This window comes from Bos mutus, chromosome 25, assembly GCF_027580195.1.
Source record: "Bos mutus isolate GX-2022 chromosome 25, NWIPB_WYAK_1.1, whole genome shotgun sequence".
NCBI classification, from domain to species: Eukaryota; Metazoa; Chordata; class Mammalia; order Artiodactyla; family Bovidae; genus Bos; species Bos mutus.
Genome location: NC_091641.1, coordinates 7,955,136 through 7,975,216, shown reverse-complemented (window position 1 = coordinate 7,975,216; position 20,081 = coordinate 7,955,136). Strand labels below are relative to the sequence as shown.

General features: G+C 52.4%; 1 protein-coding gene across 2 annotated transcripts; it reads left to right on the top strand.

The window, feature by feature from the left end:
* The first annotated feature begins 4,757 nt into the window (after nt 1-4,757).
* Nucleotides 4,758-12,827, top strand: RHBDD2 (rhomboid domain containing 2). Of its 2 annotated transcripts, none has more exons than XM_070362317.1 (4): nt 4,758-5,007; nt 7,113-7,520; nt 8,558-8,708; nt 11,878-12,827. In XM_070362317.1, the coding sequence occupies exons 1-4, from the start codon at nt 4,830-4,832 to the stop codon at nt 12,233-12,235; spliced, it is 1,095 nt and encodes a 364-aa protein (XP_070218418.1). In that variant the 5' UTR covers nt 4,758-4,829; the 3' UTR covers nt 12,236-12,827. The 2 variants fall into 2 exon arrangements, with proteins under 2 accessions (XP_070218418.1, XP_070218419.1); XM_070362318.1 differs by lacking the exon at nt 4,758-5,007 and adding an exon at nt 6,878-7,040.
* The last annotated feature ends 7,254 nt before the right edge of the window (nt 12,828-20,081 follow it).

The window sequence follows — 20,081 nt, the reverse complement described above, 5'->3', positions numbered from 1 at the left end:
GGCAGTAATGATACTTTTGAACTGTGGTGCTGGAGATTTTTGAGAGTCCCTTCGGTTCAATTCACTCAGTCGTGTCTGACTCTTTGTGACCCCATGGACTGCAGCACGCCAAGCTTCCCTGTCCATCACCAACTCCCAGAACTTGTTCAAGCTCATGTCCATCGAGCCAGTGATGCCATCCAACCATCTCAACCTCTGTCATCTTCTTCTCCTCCTGACTTCAATCTTGCCCAGCATCAGGGTCTTTTCTAATGAGTTGGCTTTTAGCATCAGGTGGCCAAAGTTTTGGAACTTCAGCTTCAGCATCAGTCCTTCCTATGAAGATTCAGGGTTGACTTCCTTTAGGATTTACTGGTTTGTTCTCCCTGTAGTCCAAGGGACTCTCAAGAGTCTTCTCCAACACCACAGTTCAAAAGCATCAATTCTTTGGCACTCAGTTTTCTTTATGGTCCAACTCTCACATCCATACATGACTACTGGAAAAACCATGGCTTTGACTAGACGGACCATTACCAAAGTAATGTCTCTGCTTTTAATATGCTGTCTAGGTTGGTCATAGCTTTTCTTCCAAGGAGCAAGCGTTAGAGAGTCCCTTAGACAGCAGGAAATCAAACCAGTCAATCCTAAAGGAAATCAACCCTGAATATTCATGAGAAGGACAGATGCTGAAGCTGAAGCTCCAGTACTTTGGCACCTGATACAAAAAGCCGACTCACTGGAAAAGACCCTGATGCTGGGAAAGCTTGAGGGCAGGAAGAGAAGGGGGCCACAGAGGATGAGATGGTTGGATAGCATCACCATTGGATAGCATGGAGTCCAATGGACATGAGTTTCAGCAAATTCCAAGAGATACTAAAGGACAGGGAAGCCTGGCATGCTGCAGTCCATGGGGTTGCAAAGAGTTGGACACAGCTTAGCAACTGAACCATAGCCCCAGTAAATGGCAAGTGTCTCAACCCTCTATGTGCATTTGTTTGTTTATGGAGTCTTAGAACTGAAGGTCCAGAAAAACTTTTAAAGGCATCTAGTTCTATCTCCAACCTGACGTTTGAATCACTTTAAGAGGCCCCTCAAGTCCCCGGATTGCCTCTGCTCGCACACTTCCAGTTGTGGGGAGCTCACTATCATCTAAGGCCCCTCGTGCCACAGACGAACAACCCAAGTTGGCAGAAAGTTCTTTCCTAAGCCCAGAGTGGTGCCCTATTGTTTTCCACCTTTCATCCCCAGGTGTCCCCTCTGGAGGAACACAGGATAAGTCTACTCCCTCACCTCCAGGAAAGCCTTTCACATAGTCGGTGGTCAGGACCCCTGAAGCTTTCTCAGGCAAGTCTCTCTGATCTCTTTAATTGTCCCTCATCAAATAGGATTTGAAGTCCCCCTTTCCCTCCCCATCCTAGTCACTTGTTGTTGGACAAGCCCTAATTTTTCTACATCCTTTTCCAAAATATATGTCTGAAAGCAGATGCAGAACTCCTGGAGTGGCACAGAGGAAATGGGACCACCATTCCCTTCCTCTTTCCAAGGCCCAGACTCTGGTTCCAGCAGCCCAAGTCCCCACTCGCTATTTTTAGCTGCTCCACTGCACTTCAGAGTCATATGCTGCTTCCTGTTGAGTAAAACCTTCATTTTCACGCCCACTGCTGCATCATGAGCAGCATTAGTTTAAATCTACACAGCATGGAAAAGGTCTGTTTTCATTCCAATTCCAAAGAAAGGCAATGCCAAAGAATGTTCAGACTACTGCACAATTGCACTCATTTCACACGCTAGAAAAGTAATGCTCAAAATTCTCCAAGCCAGGCTTCAACAGTATGTGAACTTCCAGATGGTCAAGCTGGATTTAGAAAAGGCAGAGGAACCACAGATCAAATTGCCAACATCCGCTGGATCATTGATAAGGCACGAGAGTTCCAGAAGAACATCTGCTTCTGCTTTATTGACTACACCAAAGCCTTTGACTGTGTGGATCACAACAAACTGGAAAATTCTTCAAGCGATGGGAATACGAGACCACGTGGCCTGCCTCATGAGATATCTGTATGAAGGTCAAGAAGCAAGAGTTAGAACTGGACATTGAACAACAGACTGGTTCCAAATCGGGAAAGGAGTATGTCAAGGTTGTATATTGTCACCCTGCTTATTTAACTTATATGCAGAGTACATCATGCAAAATGCCAGGCTGGATGAAGCACCAGCTGGAATCAAGATTGCCAGGAGAAATATCTATAACCTCAGATTTGCAGACGACACCACCCTTGTGGCAGAAAGCAAAGAAGAACTAAAGAGCCTCTTGATGAAAGTGAAAGAGGAGAGTGAAAAAGTTGGCTTAAAACTCAACATTCAGAAAACTAAGATCATGGCATCTGGTCCCATCACTTCATGGCAAATAGATGGGGAAACAATGGAAACAGTGACAGGCTTTATTTTCTTGGGCTCCAAAATTACTGGAGATGGTGACTGCAACCATGAAATTAAAAAACGCTTACTCCTTGGAAAAAAGTTATGACCAACCTAGATAGCATATTAAAAAGCAGAGACATTACTTTGCCAACAAAGGTCTGTCTAGTCAAAGCTATGGTTTTTCCAGTAGTCATGTATGGATGTGAGAGTTGGACTATAAAGAAACCTGAGCACCAAAGAATTGATGCTTTTGAACTGTGGTGTTGGAGAAGACTCTTGAGAGTCCCTTGGCCTGCAAGGAGATCCAACCAGTCCATCCTAAAGGAAATCAGTCCTGAATATTGATTTGAAGTACTGATGCTGAAGCTGAAACTAAATAATTTGGCCACCTGATGCGAAGAACTGACTCATTGGAAAAGACCCTGATACTGGGCAAAATTGAAGGCAGGAGGAGAAAGGGATGACAGAGGATGAGATGGTTAGATGGCATCACCGACTCGATGGACATGAGTTTGGGTAAGCTTCGGGAATTGCTGATGGACAGGAAAGCCTGGCATGCTGCAGTCCAAGGGGTCTCAAAAAGTTGGACACGACTGAACAACTGAATTGAACTGAACTGAACTGACACAGAATTCGCTGAAATATGTTCCATGGCTGTATATTTATACCCATAAAATTACGGTTATTTTTGAGTACTAAACACAAATGATGAAAAGAATCTCAGGTTCCCTTCCTGAGGTTCATGGGAACACAGATATTGCCAGAACCACTGACAGGGGAGCAGACTAGGTCTGGGAACAGATCTGAAAGTCCAGCACAGAGAATGAAGCATTTGTTCATTTCTCAGTAGTCAAATTTATATACATGTAGCAGTAGGCTGTGGAGAAGGCAATGGCACCCCACTCCAGTACTCTTGCCTGGAAAATCCCATGGATGGAGGAGCCTGGAAGGCTGCAGTCCATGGGGTTGCTGAGGGTCAGACACGACTGAGCGACTTCACTTTCACTTTTCACTTTCATGCATTGGAGAAGGAAATGGCAACCCACTCCAGTGTTCTTGCCTGGAGAATCCCATAGACGGAGAAGCCTGGTAGGCTGCAGTCCATGGGGTCGCACAGAGTCGGACACGACTGAAGCGACTTAGCACCAGCAGCAGCAGTAGGCAGGATATTAGAGGGAAATAGTGAAAAGGGAAGAAAGTCAGCACTTAGCAAACAGGGATTCAGATCCTAGTCTTAGTCTGGAGCATCTGTTATTGAGGAAACAATAGTTCAGTTGTCTAAACAACTGGTGCAGGTGAAGGTGCTTTTCTTCTCTGGTGAAGGTGCTTTTCAGACTTTAAGGGCTAAAACAGACCTTGGTTATTATTATTGTTATATTACATCCCAAATACTTCAGGTCATTGGGAAAGATCCTGATGCTGGAAAAGATGGAAGGCAAAAGGAGAAGAGGGTGGCAGAGGATGAGATGGTTAGATAGCATCACTGACTCAATGGATATGAATTTGAGCAACAGATGGTTAGATGACATCACTGTCTCAATGCATATGAATTTGAGCAAACTCCAGAAGATAGTGAAGGACAAGGAAGCCTGGCGTGCTGCAATCCACGGGGTCGCAGAGTCAGTCAGAGTCGGATACAATTTAGCGACTGAACAACACTTCAGGGCCTTCCGTGGAATTCCTCCTTCCTCTTCTACCCTGTTTCTTTAATCCAGGCACCAAAACCTGCCTTTCAGTTCAGTTCAGTCGCTCAATCGTGTCCGACTTTTTGCGACCCCATGAATCGCAGCAGGCCAGGCCTCCCTGTCCATCACCAACTCCCAGAGTTCACTCAAACTCATGTCAATCGAGTCAGTAATGCCATCCAGCCATCTCATTCTCTGTCGTCCCCTTCTCCTCCTGCTCCCAGTCTCTTTGCCAGTAGCCAGTTTCAGGCCATAGCAACAGCGGGAACCTGAGTTCTAATTGTCTTTGCCATCTAACTGCATTACCCAGACCCTAGTGTCTTCCCTGGTATTATTGAAGGTAAACACAGATAAGGGAGGCTGTGTGTGTGAGAGAGAGAGAAAAAGATCGAAGGCTCTGTAAACTGCAAGGCACAATACTCATTAGGTAGCTAGAGCTGAGATGATTAAATCCAAAATTCGAGCCGCCCCGCCCGGTGCCCCCCAAGCGGCTCCCACCCGGGACTCAGCCAGTCCCAAGGATGCTGCAGCCAGAGATTACTGGCTGGACTCCCTGCGGCCTACGCGCGTGGGAGGCATGCCAGCGCGAGTTACCGGATTGGGTAACTCCGCACGGGGCGGGGCCTCTGGGAGGCGGGGCTTCCGGCCACCCCCGCCGCTGTTGCCAGGGGTGACAGCCGCAGGGAGGCGGAAGGAGCCGAGAACCAGCCAGAGCTGCGTAGGTGAGCGGGAGCCTTGGCGGCCATGGCGGTCTCGGAGCCTGGGTACCGGAGCTGGTCCTTGTGGCCCGAGGTGCCATCCGCCACCTTCTTCACCGCGCTGCTCTCGCTGCTGGTATCCGGGCCCCGTCTATTCCTGCTGCAGCAGCCCCTGGCGCCCTCGGGTCTCTCGCTGCGGTCCGAGGCCCTGCGCAACTGGCAAGGTGAGCAGGGCGGGGCCGGGTCCCGGGTGCCAGTCCTTTTTCCTCCGACCTCGCCAGGCCCTGGGCTCCGGCCTCCCAGCACCCACGCCACCCCATCTCCGTCCGCATCATTCTCCCCACCTGGAGGACCAGCCCCATATTCCACGTCTTTGTGCAGAGCCCCATCTTGATCATCCCTTGTAACCCTTCCCTACCCAGATTTGTTCCCGTCCCTGTCGTCATCGTACTGGTCAGGGCTCTCATATCCATTCGTAGCAATTAGGTTTCATTCACCCCTGCTTGCTCGCCGAGGAGGATTTTTCTCTCCCTTGTCACATTCACACCTACGTCTGCTTTAGGGCCCAACCCCCCACTGGAAAAAAAAATTTTTTTTTTTCCCACCTTCCCAAGACACTTGAGCTGTATCTGTGGCCACCTCTGTAAGCATCCTGGCCTCCTGGGGTTTAGAATTTCTTCTGCATCTTCGTTTTATCTTAATCCTGAATCCGATTCCCAGCTTATAGCGGGAGCCGGGTGTCTTGTACCTTTGGGAGAGGTGTTGGTTTTCTTGGGGAGATGGAGATATTTTGCAGACCAATTAATTATAAATATCTGTTCATAAAAGATGTTCTTAGTCTCCTGTTTCTTCCCCATTCTTTTCTGGGGAGAAAAATGGGAGATTTGTATAATTTTTGTTGTTTTGCAAAGCACTTTCACATGCATTAACCTCTTTTAATTCTCATGGGGATCTCATGACGTATTATTACTGTAGGCATTATTGCCCATGGGCTTTATTGTTGTCCATTCTTTAAATGAAACTGAGGCTTAATGCGAAGACTCACAGAGCTTTTGAGTCATACAGTTGACACAGGAACCCAGATTGTTCTTTGCATCTTGTGACGTTTTTGAACTGGAACCTTGGGCTTTCTAATCCCCAAATTATATAGAATTGCTTCTAGAATCTTCACATGTACCCTTGGGATTTCAGTGTTGGAAGTACTCAACAATAATGACGATACTCTTCAGATAACGAAGCCTTACAGAGATGGCCTGACTGAGGTATATGGTTCTTAGCCTGCCTCCCTGCTCAAATCTAAAAGTGGTCCCCCTCACCCTCACCCTGGATACACACAGCACGTCTGTCTTCAGAGACAGATGCAAAATGCCAGCCTAAACTGAGCTCCCTTTTTTTTTTCCCTTTACTTTGCGGCTTCTCTTGAGTGTGGGATTCATGGACAATGTGAGTATTAGACACGTAAGAGACCTTTGAGGGCCTCGAGTGTATCCATTTTATTTTACAGTAAGAACACTGAAGCCGACAGGGCCCTGTGTCTGGGCTGAACTCAGCCAGTCTAGGCGTGACAGAGCCAAGATTGCTTTAGACTTCCAAATCCAATGTTACTGCCACTTCACTGATCACCCCCCTCCTTCAGTTTAGTGTTTTGGCCTGCAGGGATATAAAAATACAGAAGCAAGGACTGCTTTTAGAAAAATAAAAGATTCTTTACTGTCTTATTGCATATTGAGCATCACTCTACCTCTAAGACTGGATAAGCACTTGCAAGAAAGACTTCTGAGTTCTGTATCTACATTCTTAGTGATAGTTTTCTCATCTTTACAGGTGCACAATAATTCATGGTCCCTTTTTTCTTCCTCTGAACAGCCACTATGGAAGGAGAGGTCAGGATTACAGCCGAGGAGACGGGCACAAAGAGTGTTAAGTGACACCCACTCAATCCACCTGAAGCTGTTACAATTAATTAACCCTCAAACTGCCCGGTGAGATAGGTCAGTATTAAAGCCTCAAAGAGGCTTATAAAGGACATTACAAATTATAAAAGACCATCCCGTGCTAAAAAGTGTTATTTTTTTTCCCCCACGTGGAAGCCAGTCACAGATAAGACTTGCTCCAGGTCTGGGAAAGAGCAAAGATTAGACATCCCCGCCTCTACTTTGAGTCCTGGGTCCTTCGCTGTTGCTCCCCTCTGCTTATCCCACTGGCTCCGGGCTGATTTTCCCTGGCAACGAGAGCCAGCTACTCCCTGTTTTCCTAGGTGGGTTGTAACCTGGCTTTTCCCTTCTGGGAGCAAGCCACCATCGGGCCTCTAACTCGGTTCCCTCTGCAGTTTACAGGCTGGTGACCTACATCTTTGTCTACGAGAATCCCGTCTCCTTGCTCTGCGGTGCCATCGTCATCTGGCGCTTTGCTGGCAATTTTGAGAGAACCGTGGGCACCGTCCGCCACTGCTTCTTCACCGTGGTCTTCACCATCATCTGCGCCATCATCTTCCTGTCGTTTGAAGCTGTGTCGTCGCTGTCAAAGCTCGGGGAGGTGGAGGACGCCCGCGGTTTCACCCCCGTGGCTTTCGCCATGCTGGGAGTCAACTGCGTCCGCTCTCGGATGAGGCGGGCCCTGGTGTTCGGCGTGGTGGTGCCCTCGCTGCTGGTGCCATGGCTCCTGCTCTGTGCCTCCTGGCTCATTCCCCAGACCTCTTTCCTCAGTAACGTCTGTGGCCTGGGAATCGGGCTAGCATGTATCCTTCCTAGAGGGCTGTTGTGGTAACACTGACACGCCAAAGGGTGAACCACACTGTAGGTCCTGGGGGTCGGAGCAGGGGGGTTCAGGCAGGTAGAGCTCACACTTAGGTATTCTGTGTGCTAGCTTCAGGTTTGGAACCACGCGGCCTCAGGCAGGTCACTTCCTTTCTTTATGCCAGAGTTTTCTTTTCTGGAAGAGATCCCCCTAGCTCTTTCCATACAATGGCTCAGCACTGCCAGTTAATAAAATACTTTGATTTGGTTTTTTCCAAGGTGTAAGCCCAGTTGACTAATTTTTTTTTACTGGAGGATCCTGAAATAACCATGAGCTAGAGATGTTCCGTGAAAGGTATTCCCGGGAAACAGGTTTCTTTGTTTTTGTTTCGCTTAGTCTTTTTCTCAGAAGAAGAAGAAAAGAATATTTTTAAGGTAGGCTTTGACCATATGAGTGGTTAAAAACTTAGAATAAGCCTTATATTCCTTGCATAAATATTCTGGCAATTAGGCTGACTCTTTTTGGCCATCTCGGCAGTGACGGGCTGATGCAGGTCGGACGACCAGGGTGCCCTCACCTCTCTGGGAGCTGGTGACAGTGTGTGGGGCGGGCTGCCACAGAGGCCCACGGGAAGCTCACTTGATCACATTGAGGCAAGGCTCCTTCGACCAGGGACAAAGGACAAGATGTCAGACCTCCCAGAGGGTATTAGACTAGCCGCCTGCTTCATCCCACTTAAAGAGACAGAGGCACATGCTGGCTTCTGACGGTCATTACAGGGGCTCAAGAGGCCCAGGGGAGAGGATGGGTAAGGTGTCAGCACTTGCCTGCCTATCGTTGCTGCCTTGTGTTCCCTCCGAGGAACGGAGGCTAGAAACTCCAACTCTTGGTTTCCCCTGAGCTGGAAACTGCAGTCCAGAGATGATGGTGGAATAAGCCCAGGCCTGCGTGGAGCCAGCGTGGCTCCTGGGTCCTGGGGGCAGTGTGCAGCCCCCTCCCTTCAGCTCTCTCCACTTCTCCTTAATACACCGACCCCAGACGGCCTCACCTACTGCTTCTCCTTTGACGTCCCAGAGCAAGTCGCCGTGAAGCTCGACCAGAAGTTCCCCTTCAGCCTGATGAGGAGGATTTCCATGTTCAAGTACATCTCCGGCTCTTCAGCCGAAAGGAGGGCAGCCCAAAGCCGGAAGTAAGTTACAGAAGGCCGTGCTTGCTTTATTCCTGAAGCAGCTGCAGGGCCTATAAAGGCGCAGTCCCCAGCCTTTTTGGCACCAGGGACCAGTTTCATGGAGGACAGTTTTTCCATGAACCAGGAGTGGGATTGGGGGTGGGGGGGAATGGTGGTTTCAGGGTATTTCAAGCGATTACATTTTTTGTGCACTTTTATTTCTGCTCTCAGATCCACCTCAGATCATCAGATCCCAGAGGTTGGGGACCCCTGCTATAGAGGGTGCGACTGATTTTCCGTGTCCTGGGGAATAGGGAAGAGGGTGTGGGTCGCCCAGGCCTACCCAGCAAAACCTGTCCACAGATTTCTCCCCAGCATCCTGGATTCTGCCCAGCTGCTTCCAGAGTGGGGTCCAAGCAGGAAGGGCATTCAATGGGAGGCATTCGAAGCCCTTGCACATAATCCCGAGGGACTTGCGGCCCCATCAGTGGCATCACCAGCCCTCAGCACTGACAAGCACTCTGTGGGGCTGGGATTGGGCTCCGGCAGGTGACGCTGGCAAGAAGCGCAATCCACCTGACTGACTGGGAGGCTTAGGAGGTGGCATGGCCTGAACCTCAGGGTGTTCTTGGCCACCTGGCGGGAGAAGGCGAAGTTTATTTACTGTTTTCCAGTCCAGGTGCGTTAACTGTCAATGGAGTGCTCACATAGCCTCACTCCCTCCTGTCAGAGAGGAGGCCCAAAGAGGACAAACGTCTTTCTCCAGGTAACACAGAGTCAGAAGTGCCCAGTCGAGAGCCAGGGGCTCCTGCTTCCGGGTCCTGCTCACTTCCTGTCCCTCCTGCACACACGCTGCCAGCCTCGGATGGCCTTCACTGGTTTTTGTCGATGCTGAGAGTTCACGATGGAGGAGGTTTCCCTCCCAGAGAAGGGGTTCACCGCAAAGTCAAAGTGCTTTGTCCATGGCCCGTTTCTGCCTTGGGCCAGCTATGGAGTCCATCTTGTCCCCAACACTGGCCTGGAGGCAGGATCTTGGTTGAATCAGAAGCTGTTGCTTATAGTTTATTTTAGGAGGCGGACTCTCAGCCTTCAGTGGCTCAGAGCCCTCTGACCATTTTCTTTTCTTTTCTCTTTTTTTTGGCCATGCTGTGTGGCTTGTCGGATCTTAACCCCCCTCCCCCAACCAAGGATCAAACTCGGGGCCCCCTCAGTGAGAGTGCCAAGTCCTAACCACTGGACCTTGCCGGGGAAGTCCCAGCTCTGACCATTTCTTAAAGGCAGGGGCGGGTAGTGAGAAAAATAGAAACGCACATTCACTCATTTTATTTCAGGCAAGTAATTCCTGGAGTCTCAGTGGGTGGGAGGTGTTGACATTTAGAATTAGCTGTATTTTAGCTTTTTGGAAGGCCCCTGATACTGGGAAAGATCGAGGGCAGGAGGAAAAGGAGACAACAGATCTTAAGATGGTTGGATGGTGTTCCCGACTCAATGGACATGAGTTTGAGCAAGCTCTGGGAGGTGGTGAAGGACAGGGAGGCCTGGTGTGCTGCAGTGCACGGGGTCGCAAAGAGTCAGACAAGACTGAGCGACTGAACAGCAACAACGGGTGGGAGGTGTTTACATTTAGAATTAGCTGTATTGTATAGCTTTTTGGTTCTTAATTGCTGTTCTCACAGAATGTAGAGAGAACTTAGTTCTAAGCTCAGTTCAGAGAGAACTTAGGGGTCCTCATTTGCAAACTCCTCAGCCGCGCTCTGTGAAGGAAGCCCCTCTAAAACAGCTGACCATGTTGACCCCTGGCGGCTGGGGCCTCGCTCTACAAGGCAGCCCCCGGTGAGGACGGTCTTGCACGCTGGATCACACTCACTTCTCTGTAACTGTGACACCCGTGGTGCCCAGTGATCCTGCTTCCCCATAACGTGCAGACCTGGCTGGGGATATGGTGACCCACATGGCATAGTGTCCCACCCCATATCATCCTGGCCTGTTGCAGGCACCCAGAACAGAACATGATGTTTCTGATCACGCAACAACAGGACACGGGCAACGTTGATGCACATGTTGGTTTTGGCATCAGTCCTGGCAGCCTGGACAGCTTTGTTTCCCTTGGAGGCTCTTATCAAGCTTCTTATAGGCCAGAGCCTCTGCATTTTTAAAATTCCGAAAGTGCTGCTAAGTGTCATGTGTCTGTACTTCAGTTGATTTATAAGCCTAGGTTTGGACTGAAATGTATCAAAGTTTAATTGTTACCTAACACAGGTAATGGCACCCCACTCCAGTACTCTTGCCTGGAAAATCCCATGAATGGAGGAGCCTGGTAGGCTGCAGTCCATGGGGTCGCTAAGAGTCAGACACGACTGAGCGGCTTCACTTTCACTTTTCACTTTCATGCATTGGAGAAGGAAATGGCAACCCACTCCAGTGTTCTTGCCTGGAGAATCCCAGGGACGGGGGAGCCTGGTGGGCTGCTGTCTATGGGGTCGCACAGGGTCAGACACGACTGAAGCGGCTTAGCGGTGGCAGCAGCAGCAACACAAGTGTCAGTGGTGTTGACATTCGTTCTTCGTATTGAGAAATCTCCACAAAAGTTCACAGGCTAAATCCCTTAGAATGTGTCCTCCTTTGTAGTCCCAGCCACCTGTCTCCCCGCACCTGTCATGTCCGTTCCCTGCCTGCCGGGACTTTGAGCTATAAGCCTTCTTTCCTGCCGTCACTGGGGGACCATCTGCCAGTAGACGAGGCCTGGGCCCGAGCCCTGTGTTACCGTGTTGGAGCCCTGCCCTCCGACCTCCCAAGAAGTGGACCTGTTCTCTTTGGTTGAATTGCTAGGCCAGCCATGGAAGACGCTTAACTACCGTGATCCCATCCCAAACTCCATCCAACTTGCAGACTGCCCTTATACCTCAAGGTGTCTCAGGCATGGGCCCGATCGCCCCTCTTCCTGCTGGCTTACTGCAGGGCCGTGAGTGGTCCCTGCCCGCTCTGGGCATCTGTTTTCTGTTCAGTTAATATGACCTTTCTCCCCATGTGGCACTTTGACAGCTGGTTACAGGAAATGCCCGTCCACAGCATGTTGTAATAGAAGGCAGTGCAGCGAGTCTAAGCCTTTCTCCTGTGGATCAACAGTTCGGGGTGCTGTGTTCCTGGCATGACTAGCTCAGCGCCCGTCTTCTCTCTTGTTCCTTTCCAGGCCGAACCCTGTGCCCGGCTCCTACCCCACACAGAGCGGCCACCCTCACCTGACCCCAAACCACCCTGCCGCCCAGATGCAGCACGCCAGTAGCCAGAAACTGGCGGCCTGGCCATCGTGCGCTCCTGGGCACATGCCCAGCCTGCCTCCGTACCAGCCTGCCTCCGGCTTGTGCTACGTGCAGAATCATTTTGGCACAACCCCCAACTCCTCGGGTGTCTACCCAGCTTCCGCGGGTGCCTCCCTGGGAGTCCAGCCCCCCGCCCCCCTCAACTGCCCCGGCACCGTGTATTCCGGGGCCCTGGCCACTCCAGCAGCCACAGGCTCCAAGGAGTGCTCAAGGGTCCTGATGTCCTGAGAAAGTTGCCAGGGATACGATCTCCCCTCCTGGCCTTCTCAAAAAGGGCCTCTCTGAGCTGAGATTTTCTTGACACGAAGTTATTTATTGGACACCTCTATGTGCCATGCTCTGTGTTGAGTATTTTGATATGTGTCCCTGTTTATCTCCTTTATCCTCGTGACAGCTTCTTGAAGTACAGTGGTCCCCACTTCCCAGATGCAGAAAGCAGGGCGCACGGTCAGGACACGTGGCTCTCGTGGCACAGCTAGGGCGCTTGGCTTCAGGCCCAGGCCCCTCCCACCCACTTCCCTGCCCCGAAGAAACCTAGGGAAGGGGGTCGGCTCATCCCAGCTCTCTGTTCCTTCCTGGCCTTGTGTGTAGTGCTCTTGGTTACCCAGTGTCCGTGTGTCCGTGCGTGCCCTTCGGGGGCTCCCTGTTGGTGTGCTCGCCAGTCCCCAGGCCTGTGCAGTGTTCCTCCCCTGCAGTGACACCCCTACCACCCAGACTTCTGCCCCAGGGGTGGTGAGACGGACCTGCGTGTGCCCCAGCAGTATGCTGACGGGTCCGTTGCGTTGGTTACGTTTGTATAAAGAAACTGCCTCCAACCTGCCCTTGGCGTGCTGTGTCTTTATGATCGGGGAATACAGAGGGCAGCAAAGGGAACCACAGCCAGGTCCAGTCGGGCAGACAACGCCCCAGCGGGGATGTGAAATGGGGCGGGAGATAACAAGGCTCCCTGGAGAGCTGAAAGGGCAAACGGAAAGGTTTGGCGACCCTGAAATGGGTGGACAGCAGGGAGCCACTGGGGTGGTCCCTGCACTCTAGGCTGGGTCACCGTGAGAAGGGCTGTCTGGCGGGACCTTACACAGAGGAGAGACACGGGTACTGGCGGCGATGCTGTCAGAAGCAAGAGGTGGGGAGGAGAGCTCTGGCCTCCCTGCCTGTCTCCTGATCTCTGAGCAGGAGATCCTGTGGGCTAAGTTAACCAGGAAGCTGTTGGCAAGTGAACCCAAACCACATGGTGTGCAGGGATCAGCTCCCCACCCCCCCACCCCTCGAGGCAGGGCAGGACAGAACATGAAGGCGACTGAGCCAACGGGCACCTGATCAGGCCCGGGGGAGCTCACAGCTTCTGATCAGCTGTCGGCTGGACTCCTTCAGGTGGGCTCGCGTTGAGGAAATGCCTGGTGCAGGTCCGGACAAACACCGTGACTCGTGGCCTTTGTGTATTCCCGGAGCTTGGGCTGGCTTTTTGGAGAGGCCTGGGAATTAGAGATGGATAAGACACACCCACAGATCTGTAGCAGTGGTCAGGGCGGTGAATGGCCTGCACTGGCCGAGGAAGGGGGACGAAGCCTAGAGGGTGGCTCCCGAGCGGGACTGTGAACAGGATTCACCACCCAAGGAGTCCAGACTGCGGCTGAGACTTGGCTGCAGTCCCAAGAGCCTGGCATGTCCCACCACACCGGCACCTTTCCCGTAGGGTCACTCAGTGAGGGCAGGCTGCTCTGTGTCCCCTGGTCATCGTCCCTCCACTGCAGACTCCAGTCCCAGGCCTGTGCCCAGAAGCAGGAGAGGAGGCCACCTACCTTTCAGCGTGCTACCATCACCTCCTTCGTATCTGGCCCTCCCGGTTGGATCAGCCAGAGCTGTGGAGGCCGGCGGCCTGCCTCGTGGATGGCCAGGCTCAAGGACCCTCACGCGACCCCGAGTAGCAGGGCTGTGAGGGTCATCTGAGATCACTCTGTCCCATCGTCTCCTCTGCCACTGGTTTCCTTGACCAGCTTCCCGGGAGGCGGGGTGGGTCTGGCAGAGCAGCCGACAGCAGCCCGTGCTCTGCCGCGACCGCTGCTCTGCAATTGGCTCTTTGCCTGTTCCCCTGGGCTTTGCTTGGGCCGCAGCAAGCAGCCTGGACCAGAGTGTGGGCACTTGTAGAGGGGATCCCAAAGCCCTCCCCCACTTGCCTGTTGAATCATCCATGCGCACCCGCTTCCGTGCATGTGTGCCAAGCTTGGGCTGGGCCTAAAGACAAGACAGAGGTGAGCTCCATGAGGGCGGAAAACCCCCAGGGCGGGGCTGACACAGTGAAGATCTGTTGACCAAGTAAATGGACTGGGATGCCCTACTCCTGGGGATCTCAATCTGGGAGTGGGGGAGAGTAGACAATTGAAAAATTGTAATTCAGTGATGCTGTTCAGGCATCAGAAGAGGCCCCCAGACCAGCCTGGAGATCTGGGGGTCAGTCGGATACCGACCACACATCCTTCCACGGGGGTGGGGTAGCTCTGGAAGGAGGGAAAGGGGAAAGCCCTAACTAGGTCCTCTGGCTATTGTTAGGCGCATGAAGAACACAGACCACCAGGCAAAGGGAAGGCCATTGTTCCCCCGCAGGATAGAAACCACTCTCCTGTCCCCAGGCCAGGACGGGCCCACTGATAGCCAGAGAAGCGTCCAGACGTCCTCCAATTCCCCCTCTTCATCAGCAGGGGGCAGGAGAGAAGCAGCCCCTTGGCCACCTCTGAAATCTCCCTGGGGCTGGTGCTGGGACTACAGGAGGAAGAGGGTGTGCATCAGCCCTTGGAGGAGCCCCCTTTGGGGTGGGACTGGGGATCCAGCTCTGTGCATAAATGTGACCGAAGATAAGGTCTGGAAGAGAGGCATGGACGCCCAGCTCTGAGAGGCCCGGCTCCTTCAGATGTCTGCTGGTTCATTCCTTCATTTAACAAGCGCTTTGCGGGCAACTGGTGGCTCAGACGGTAAAAGCGTCTGTCTGCAATGCAGGAGACCCGGGTTCGATCCCTGGGTTGGGAAGATCCCCTGGAGAAGGAAATGGCAGCCCACTCCAGTATTCTTGCCTGGAAAATCCCATGGACAGCGGAGCCTGGTAGGCTACCATCCGTGGGGTTGCAAAGAGCTGGACATGACTGAGCGACTTCACTTCACTTGTGGGCAACTAGAGCTCCAGGCCTGTGTTTGGCTCTGGGGACACGAAGAAGGAAAAGGATGAGCCCAGGCTTCACTGTGCTCAGTCTGTTGCAGGAGACGTGCTCTGTGGCATGGGAGAAGAGCCAGGTACAGAGGTGAGGCGTGCCCACCTGGCCGGGACAGGGTGAGGCGGGGGAGGGCAGTGGAGGGGAGTTAACCAGGCAGGACGCAGGGCAACAGTGTGAGCAGAGACGGGAAGGGAGGTGGGCAGGGCAGAGGCTGTGTGCAGCTAGGAAAGAGCTGGAAGTGGTGGGTGCCCATCCTGAGGCCCTGGCTGAGGGGTGGGACAGACAGAAATGGAGCCTAGAAGGCAAAGTGACTTCCTGGGTCACAGCAAGTGAGTGGCCAAGCGTGTGCACACAGCTCTTCCACCTGGAGTCCAGTGTTCTCGCCCTGCCGGAAGGCGTCTGCCCGCCCGCAGGTGGCAGGGTGGGGGAGGGCCCAGGATTGGGTTGAAAAGTCCTGTAGGATGAGGTTCCCCCAAGTGAGGAACGAGGGGACAGAGGAGGATGGAGTTGGCTCCTGAGACCTGCAGGGGCCCCTCCCCGGGCCTGCATCCCAGGGTGCCCTCAGGGCTCTACTCAGAGCCTCTCTGCCTGGATAACTGCCTGCAGCCAGAGGCAGCGAGTCCCCCACCTGGACTCGAAGCTCCGCACCGCCACACCATCAGGATCTTGCTCGTTTTGAGCCTGGAGCTCGTCCCCTATGAAAGGTGGCCTGTCCGAGTCTGCTTAAACACCCCAAGGCTACTTCCTTGAGGGACTCCTCCTCTTGGGGGCCTGGCTACAGCATCAGAGGCGACAGGGCTCGGAGCGGTTGGGGCACAAAGCACACACAGACACATACACACACACACAGACACACACACGCAGACACACACGCAGACACACACACGCAGACACACACACGCAGACACACACGCAGACACAGACACACAGACACACACGCAGACACACACACATGCAGACACACACACAGACACACACACGCAGACACACACGCAGACACAGACACGCAGACACAGACACACGCAGACACACACACGCAGACACACACACGCAGACGCACACACGCAGACACACACGCAGACACACACACGCAGACACACACACGCAGACACACACACACACGCAGACACAGACACACACACACACAGACGCGCAGACACAGACACGCAGACACACACGCAGACACAGACACACAGACACAGACACACACACAGACACACACACAGACACAGACATGCAGACACACACACGCAGACACAGACACAGACACACACACACACACACACACACGCAGACACACACACCCAACACAGGCACGTAAAAACATAGACACGACATTCTGAACTCACAAATCTGGGCCCTTACCCAAGGGCCTTCCACGCCAACCTGCACTCTCTGTAGTCAGGGTTGTGGGCTCCGTTGGTGAAGGAAAGCTACATGGCTCAAAATAGCCTGGAGTTAAAGCTCCCCTCCAGGCCCTCCCCACCATTCTATACAGAATAAAGAACTTTCTTCCCCGAAGAAAGGAACGGACATTAAGATTGATTACGTTCAGCTCCCAGCCGATCCCAGTCTCCAGCTGGTCTCAGGAATTCCTTGCCCCAGTTGTTGAAAGCTAACTAATCAAAAATAATCTTGAGGAGAAACAGACCCCTCAAAACAATGTATCTCTGTATATATATGTTTTCCATATATACCTGCTCTCCTCTTAGCGCAGCAGCCCACTAACCTGACTGCTGCCCCTTCTCGCTTCATTAAAGGTGATCTATTCCTGTAAAGTGCCCGTCTCATTCTTTCTCTGAATTTCACCTTCTCTAATTCCCTTACCCTATAGTTGTTGCTGCTGCTGCTGCTGCTAAGTCACTTCTGTTGTGTCCGACTCTGTGTGACCCCAGGGACGGCAGCCCACCAGGCTCCCCCGTCCCTGGGGTTCTCCAGGTAAGAACACTGGAGTGGGTTGCCATTTCCTTCTCCAATGCATGAAAGTGAAAAGTGAAAGTGAAATCGCTCAGTCGTGTCAGACTCCTAGCGACCCCATGGACTGCAGCCTACCAGGCTCCTCCGTCCATGGGATTTGCGGGTTCCCTCAAATATGTTGAAGGCCTAACCGTAGCCCCCACTTGTACCTGTGAATGTGACGTGATGAGGTCATATGGGATTCAGGTGGGGCCTAAACTCAACAGCTGGCTTCCCTATAAAGACGAAGCTACACAGAGACCCCACAGGGAGGAAACGGCCGTGTGATGAGGGAGGCAGAGTCTGGGTCGACGTGTCTCCCAGCCACAGGCGCCAAAGACTGCTAGGAACCACTGGAAGCTGAAAAGAGGGAAGAAAGTGTTCCTCCCTAGAACTCTTAAGGGCAGCACGGGCCCCTGGATGCCTTGATTTCAGACTTCCGGCCTCCAGGACTGTGAAAGAATAAACGTCTGGGGGTTTTTTTGTTTGTTTGTTTTTAAGTCTTTATTGAATTTGTTACAATTTTGTTTCCGTCTTATGTTTTGGTTTTTTGGCCATGAGGCATGTGGAATCTTAGCTTCCAGACCAGGGATGGAACCTGTACCCCCTACATTGGAAAGCGACCTCTTAATCACCGGACTGCCAGGGAAGTCTCCATGTCTGTTGTTTGAAGCCACTCAGTTTGGGGTGCGTTGTTACAACCACCCTGGGAAACAGGCAAGGTCATCTCCCTAGATGGCTACATTCAGCACATCACCACCCCCACACAGAATCCAGGGAGCTCCCCACAGCCGGCTCCTCTACCCGCACCTGGGGCCCCCCATCCCCGTCTCTCCTCCAGCAATGTGGTCAGTTCCATGGCATCCTGTACTCATGCGATGGGAAGGAAAAGTGGGAGGGAAGCAGAAGAGAAATAACATTTTGAACTCTCCCTGCTGGAGACAGTAGCTGGAAGAGGGAGGTGGTCTGCGGGCAGGGGCTCGGGGGATATGCCGCGTAGGGCACAGTGATTCTGTGGCCAAGAGGTTGCAAGGCAGAGATGGCCCGAGGCCTTGGGAAGACATGGTGCTGGAACCCAGATCATGGAGGATGGAGACCTCATCCCCCACCTGGTTCCCCAGGCCAGAGGGGAGAGAAGGCAGGGCTGGAATGAGTAGCCCCAGGAAGGAGCTCTGATCAGAAGGCAGAGGGGGGCCTCAAGACTCCAGCAGCCTCTCCTGGCTACCAGGCCTTGGGCAAGCCACTGACACCAGAGGGAGAATTACATAGGTAATATAGCTACTGCTATTTAGTCGCTAAGGCATATCCGACTCTGCAACCCCGTGGACTGTAGGCTGCCAAGCTCCTCTGTCCATGTAATTTTCCAGGCAAGAATACTGGAGTGGGTTGCCAATTCTTTCTCCAGGGGATCTTCCCAATCCACGGATGGAACCCAAGTCTACTGCCTTGGCAGGTGGATTCTTTACCACTGAGCCACCTGAACAGCCTCAGGTAATAAAGACAGAGGCATTATAAACGTGTTTGACCTGAGGGCAAAGCACACAGCCTCACCTGAGCTTCCTTCACTCACCTGTCAAATGCAAAGAGCCATCCCTTCCTTCAGGGATGTCAGTAAAGGACAGAGGCCCCTGTCATGATGTGACTGTAGCTTCCATGGATGGGGAAAAGGCTTTTATCAACGGTGGCAAATTGCACCAATGTGGGTGGCCTTCTCCAAGCAGGTGCCTGTCTATTGTACCTTGAACCTTGTGAAAAGGGGGACTGTCTGGCTTGTGTTCATTCATTCACTGAACATCTACTGAACACCCACTTTATGCGAGGCCCTATTCCAGTTATGGGAATGCAGCAGAGAGCAAGGTGGCCAAATGCCTACATTTAAAGAGCCTTACATTCTGTGTGTCAGAGGCAGGGAGGAAGAGAAAGACAATTACCAAACAGATGAATAAATGAAAATTAGGGGCTAGTAATAGCATGGTGCAGAGCATTAAAGTGAAATGAAAGAAAGTGAAAGTGAAGTCAATCAGTTGTGTCCGACTCTTTGCAACCCTACGGACTGTAGCCTACCAGGCTCTTCCTCCATCCATGTGATTTTCCAGGCAAGGGTACTGTAGCCTGCCAGGCTCCTCCATCCATGGGATTTTCCAGGCAAGAAAACTGGAGTGGGTTGCCAATTTCTTCTCCAGGGGATCTTCCCAACCCAGGGATCAAACTCAGGTCTCCCACATTGCAGGCAGACTCTTTACCCTCTGAGCCACCAGGGAATCCCAAGAATACTGAAGTGGGTAGCCTATCCCTTTTCCAGCAGATCTTCCCAACCCAGGAATCAAACCAGGATCTCCTGCATTGCAGGCAGATTCTTTACCAACTGAGCTATCAGGGAAGCCCTTACAGAGCATTAAGACAAGACAATGAGGCATAGAGAGGGGAGAACCTTAAGTCATGGAAGGCCTCCTGGAGGAGGTGACTTTTCTGCAGAGATCTGATGAAATCCAAGGAACAGCCATAAGAGGATCTGGGTGAAGAACATTCCGGGTGGAGAGAAGGACAGAGAAAGGGCCAGATGGGAAGGGCCAAGCATGGGGGAGAATGGCCTGGGGTGATGCACACAGTAGGTGCTCAATGAATGCTTGTTCCCCTGGGAATCTGTATGTGGGCAGCCTGGGTTTGGGAGTCCACACCCATGCTCATGGCTTGGTGCTCTGAGCCCCGATGACCTAACCACCTGGCCCACAGGGAGTTCACGGTCAAGGGTCAGAGATCCTGGGAGCCCAAGTCCTCACACTGCCCGCCCTCATTCACTCACTCATTTCCTCATCAAAGAGTTACTGAGCATTTGCTACATTTAGGCCCCATCCAAGGGGCTGGGCCACAAAGATGACCACGGCCCGCTCTCACTGAAGTCTGGTGAGGGAGGC

Bases quoted from the DNA above. Each gene is read 5' to 3' on its own strand.
- RHBDD2 (XM_070362317.1), top strand. From the start codon at position 4,830: ATGGCGGTCTCGGAGCCTGGGTACCGGAGCTGGTCCTTGTGGCCCGAG. The intron at 5,008-7,112 runs GTGAGCAGGGCG...TTCCCTCTGCAG, and splicing joins GGCCCTGCGCAACTGGCAAG to TTTACAGGCTGGTGACCTAC. The intron at 7,521-8,557 runs GTATCCTTCCTA...CACCGACCCCAG, and splicing joins CCTGGGAATCGGGCTAGCAT to ACGGCCTCACCTACTGCTTC.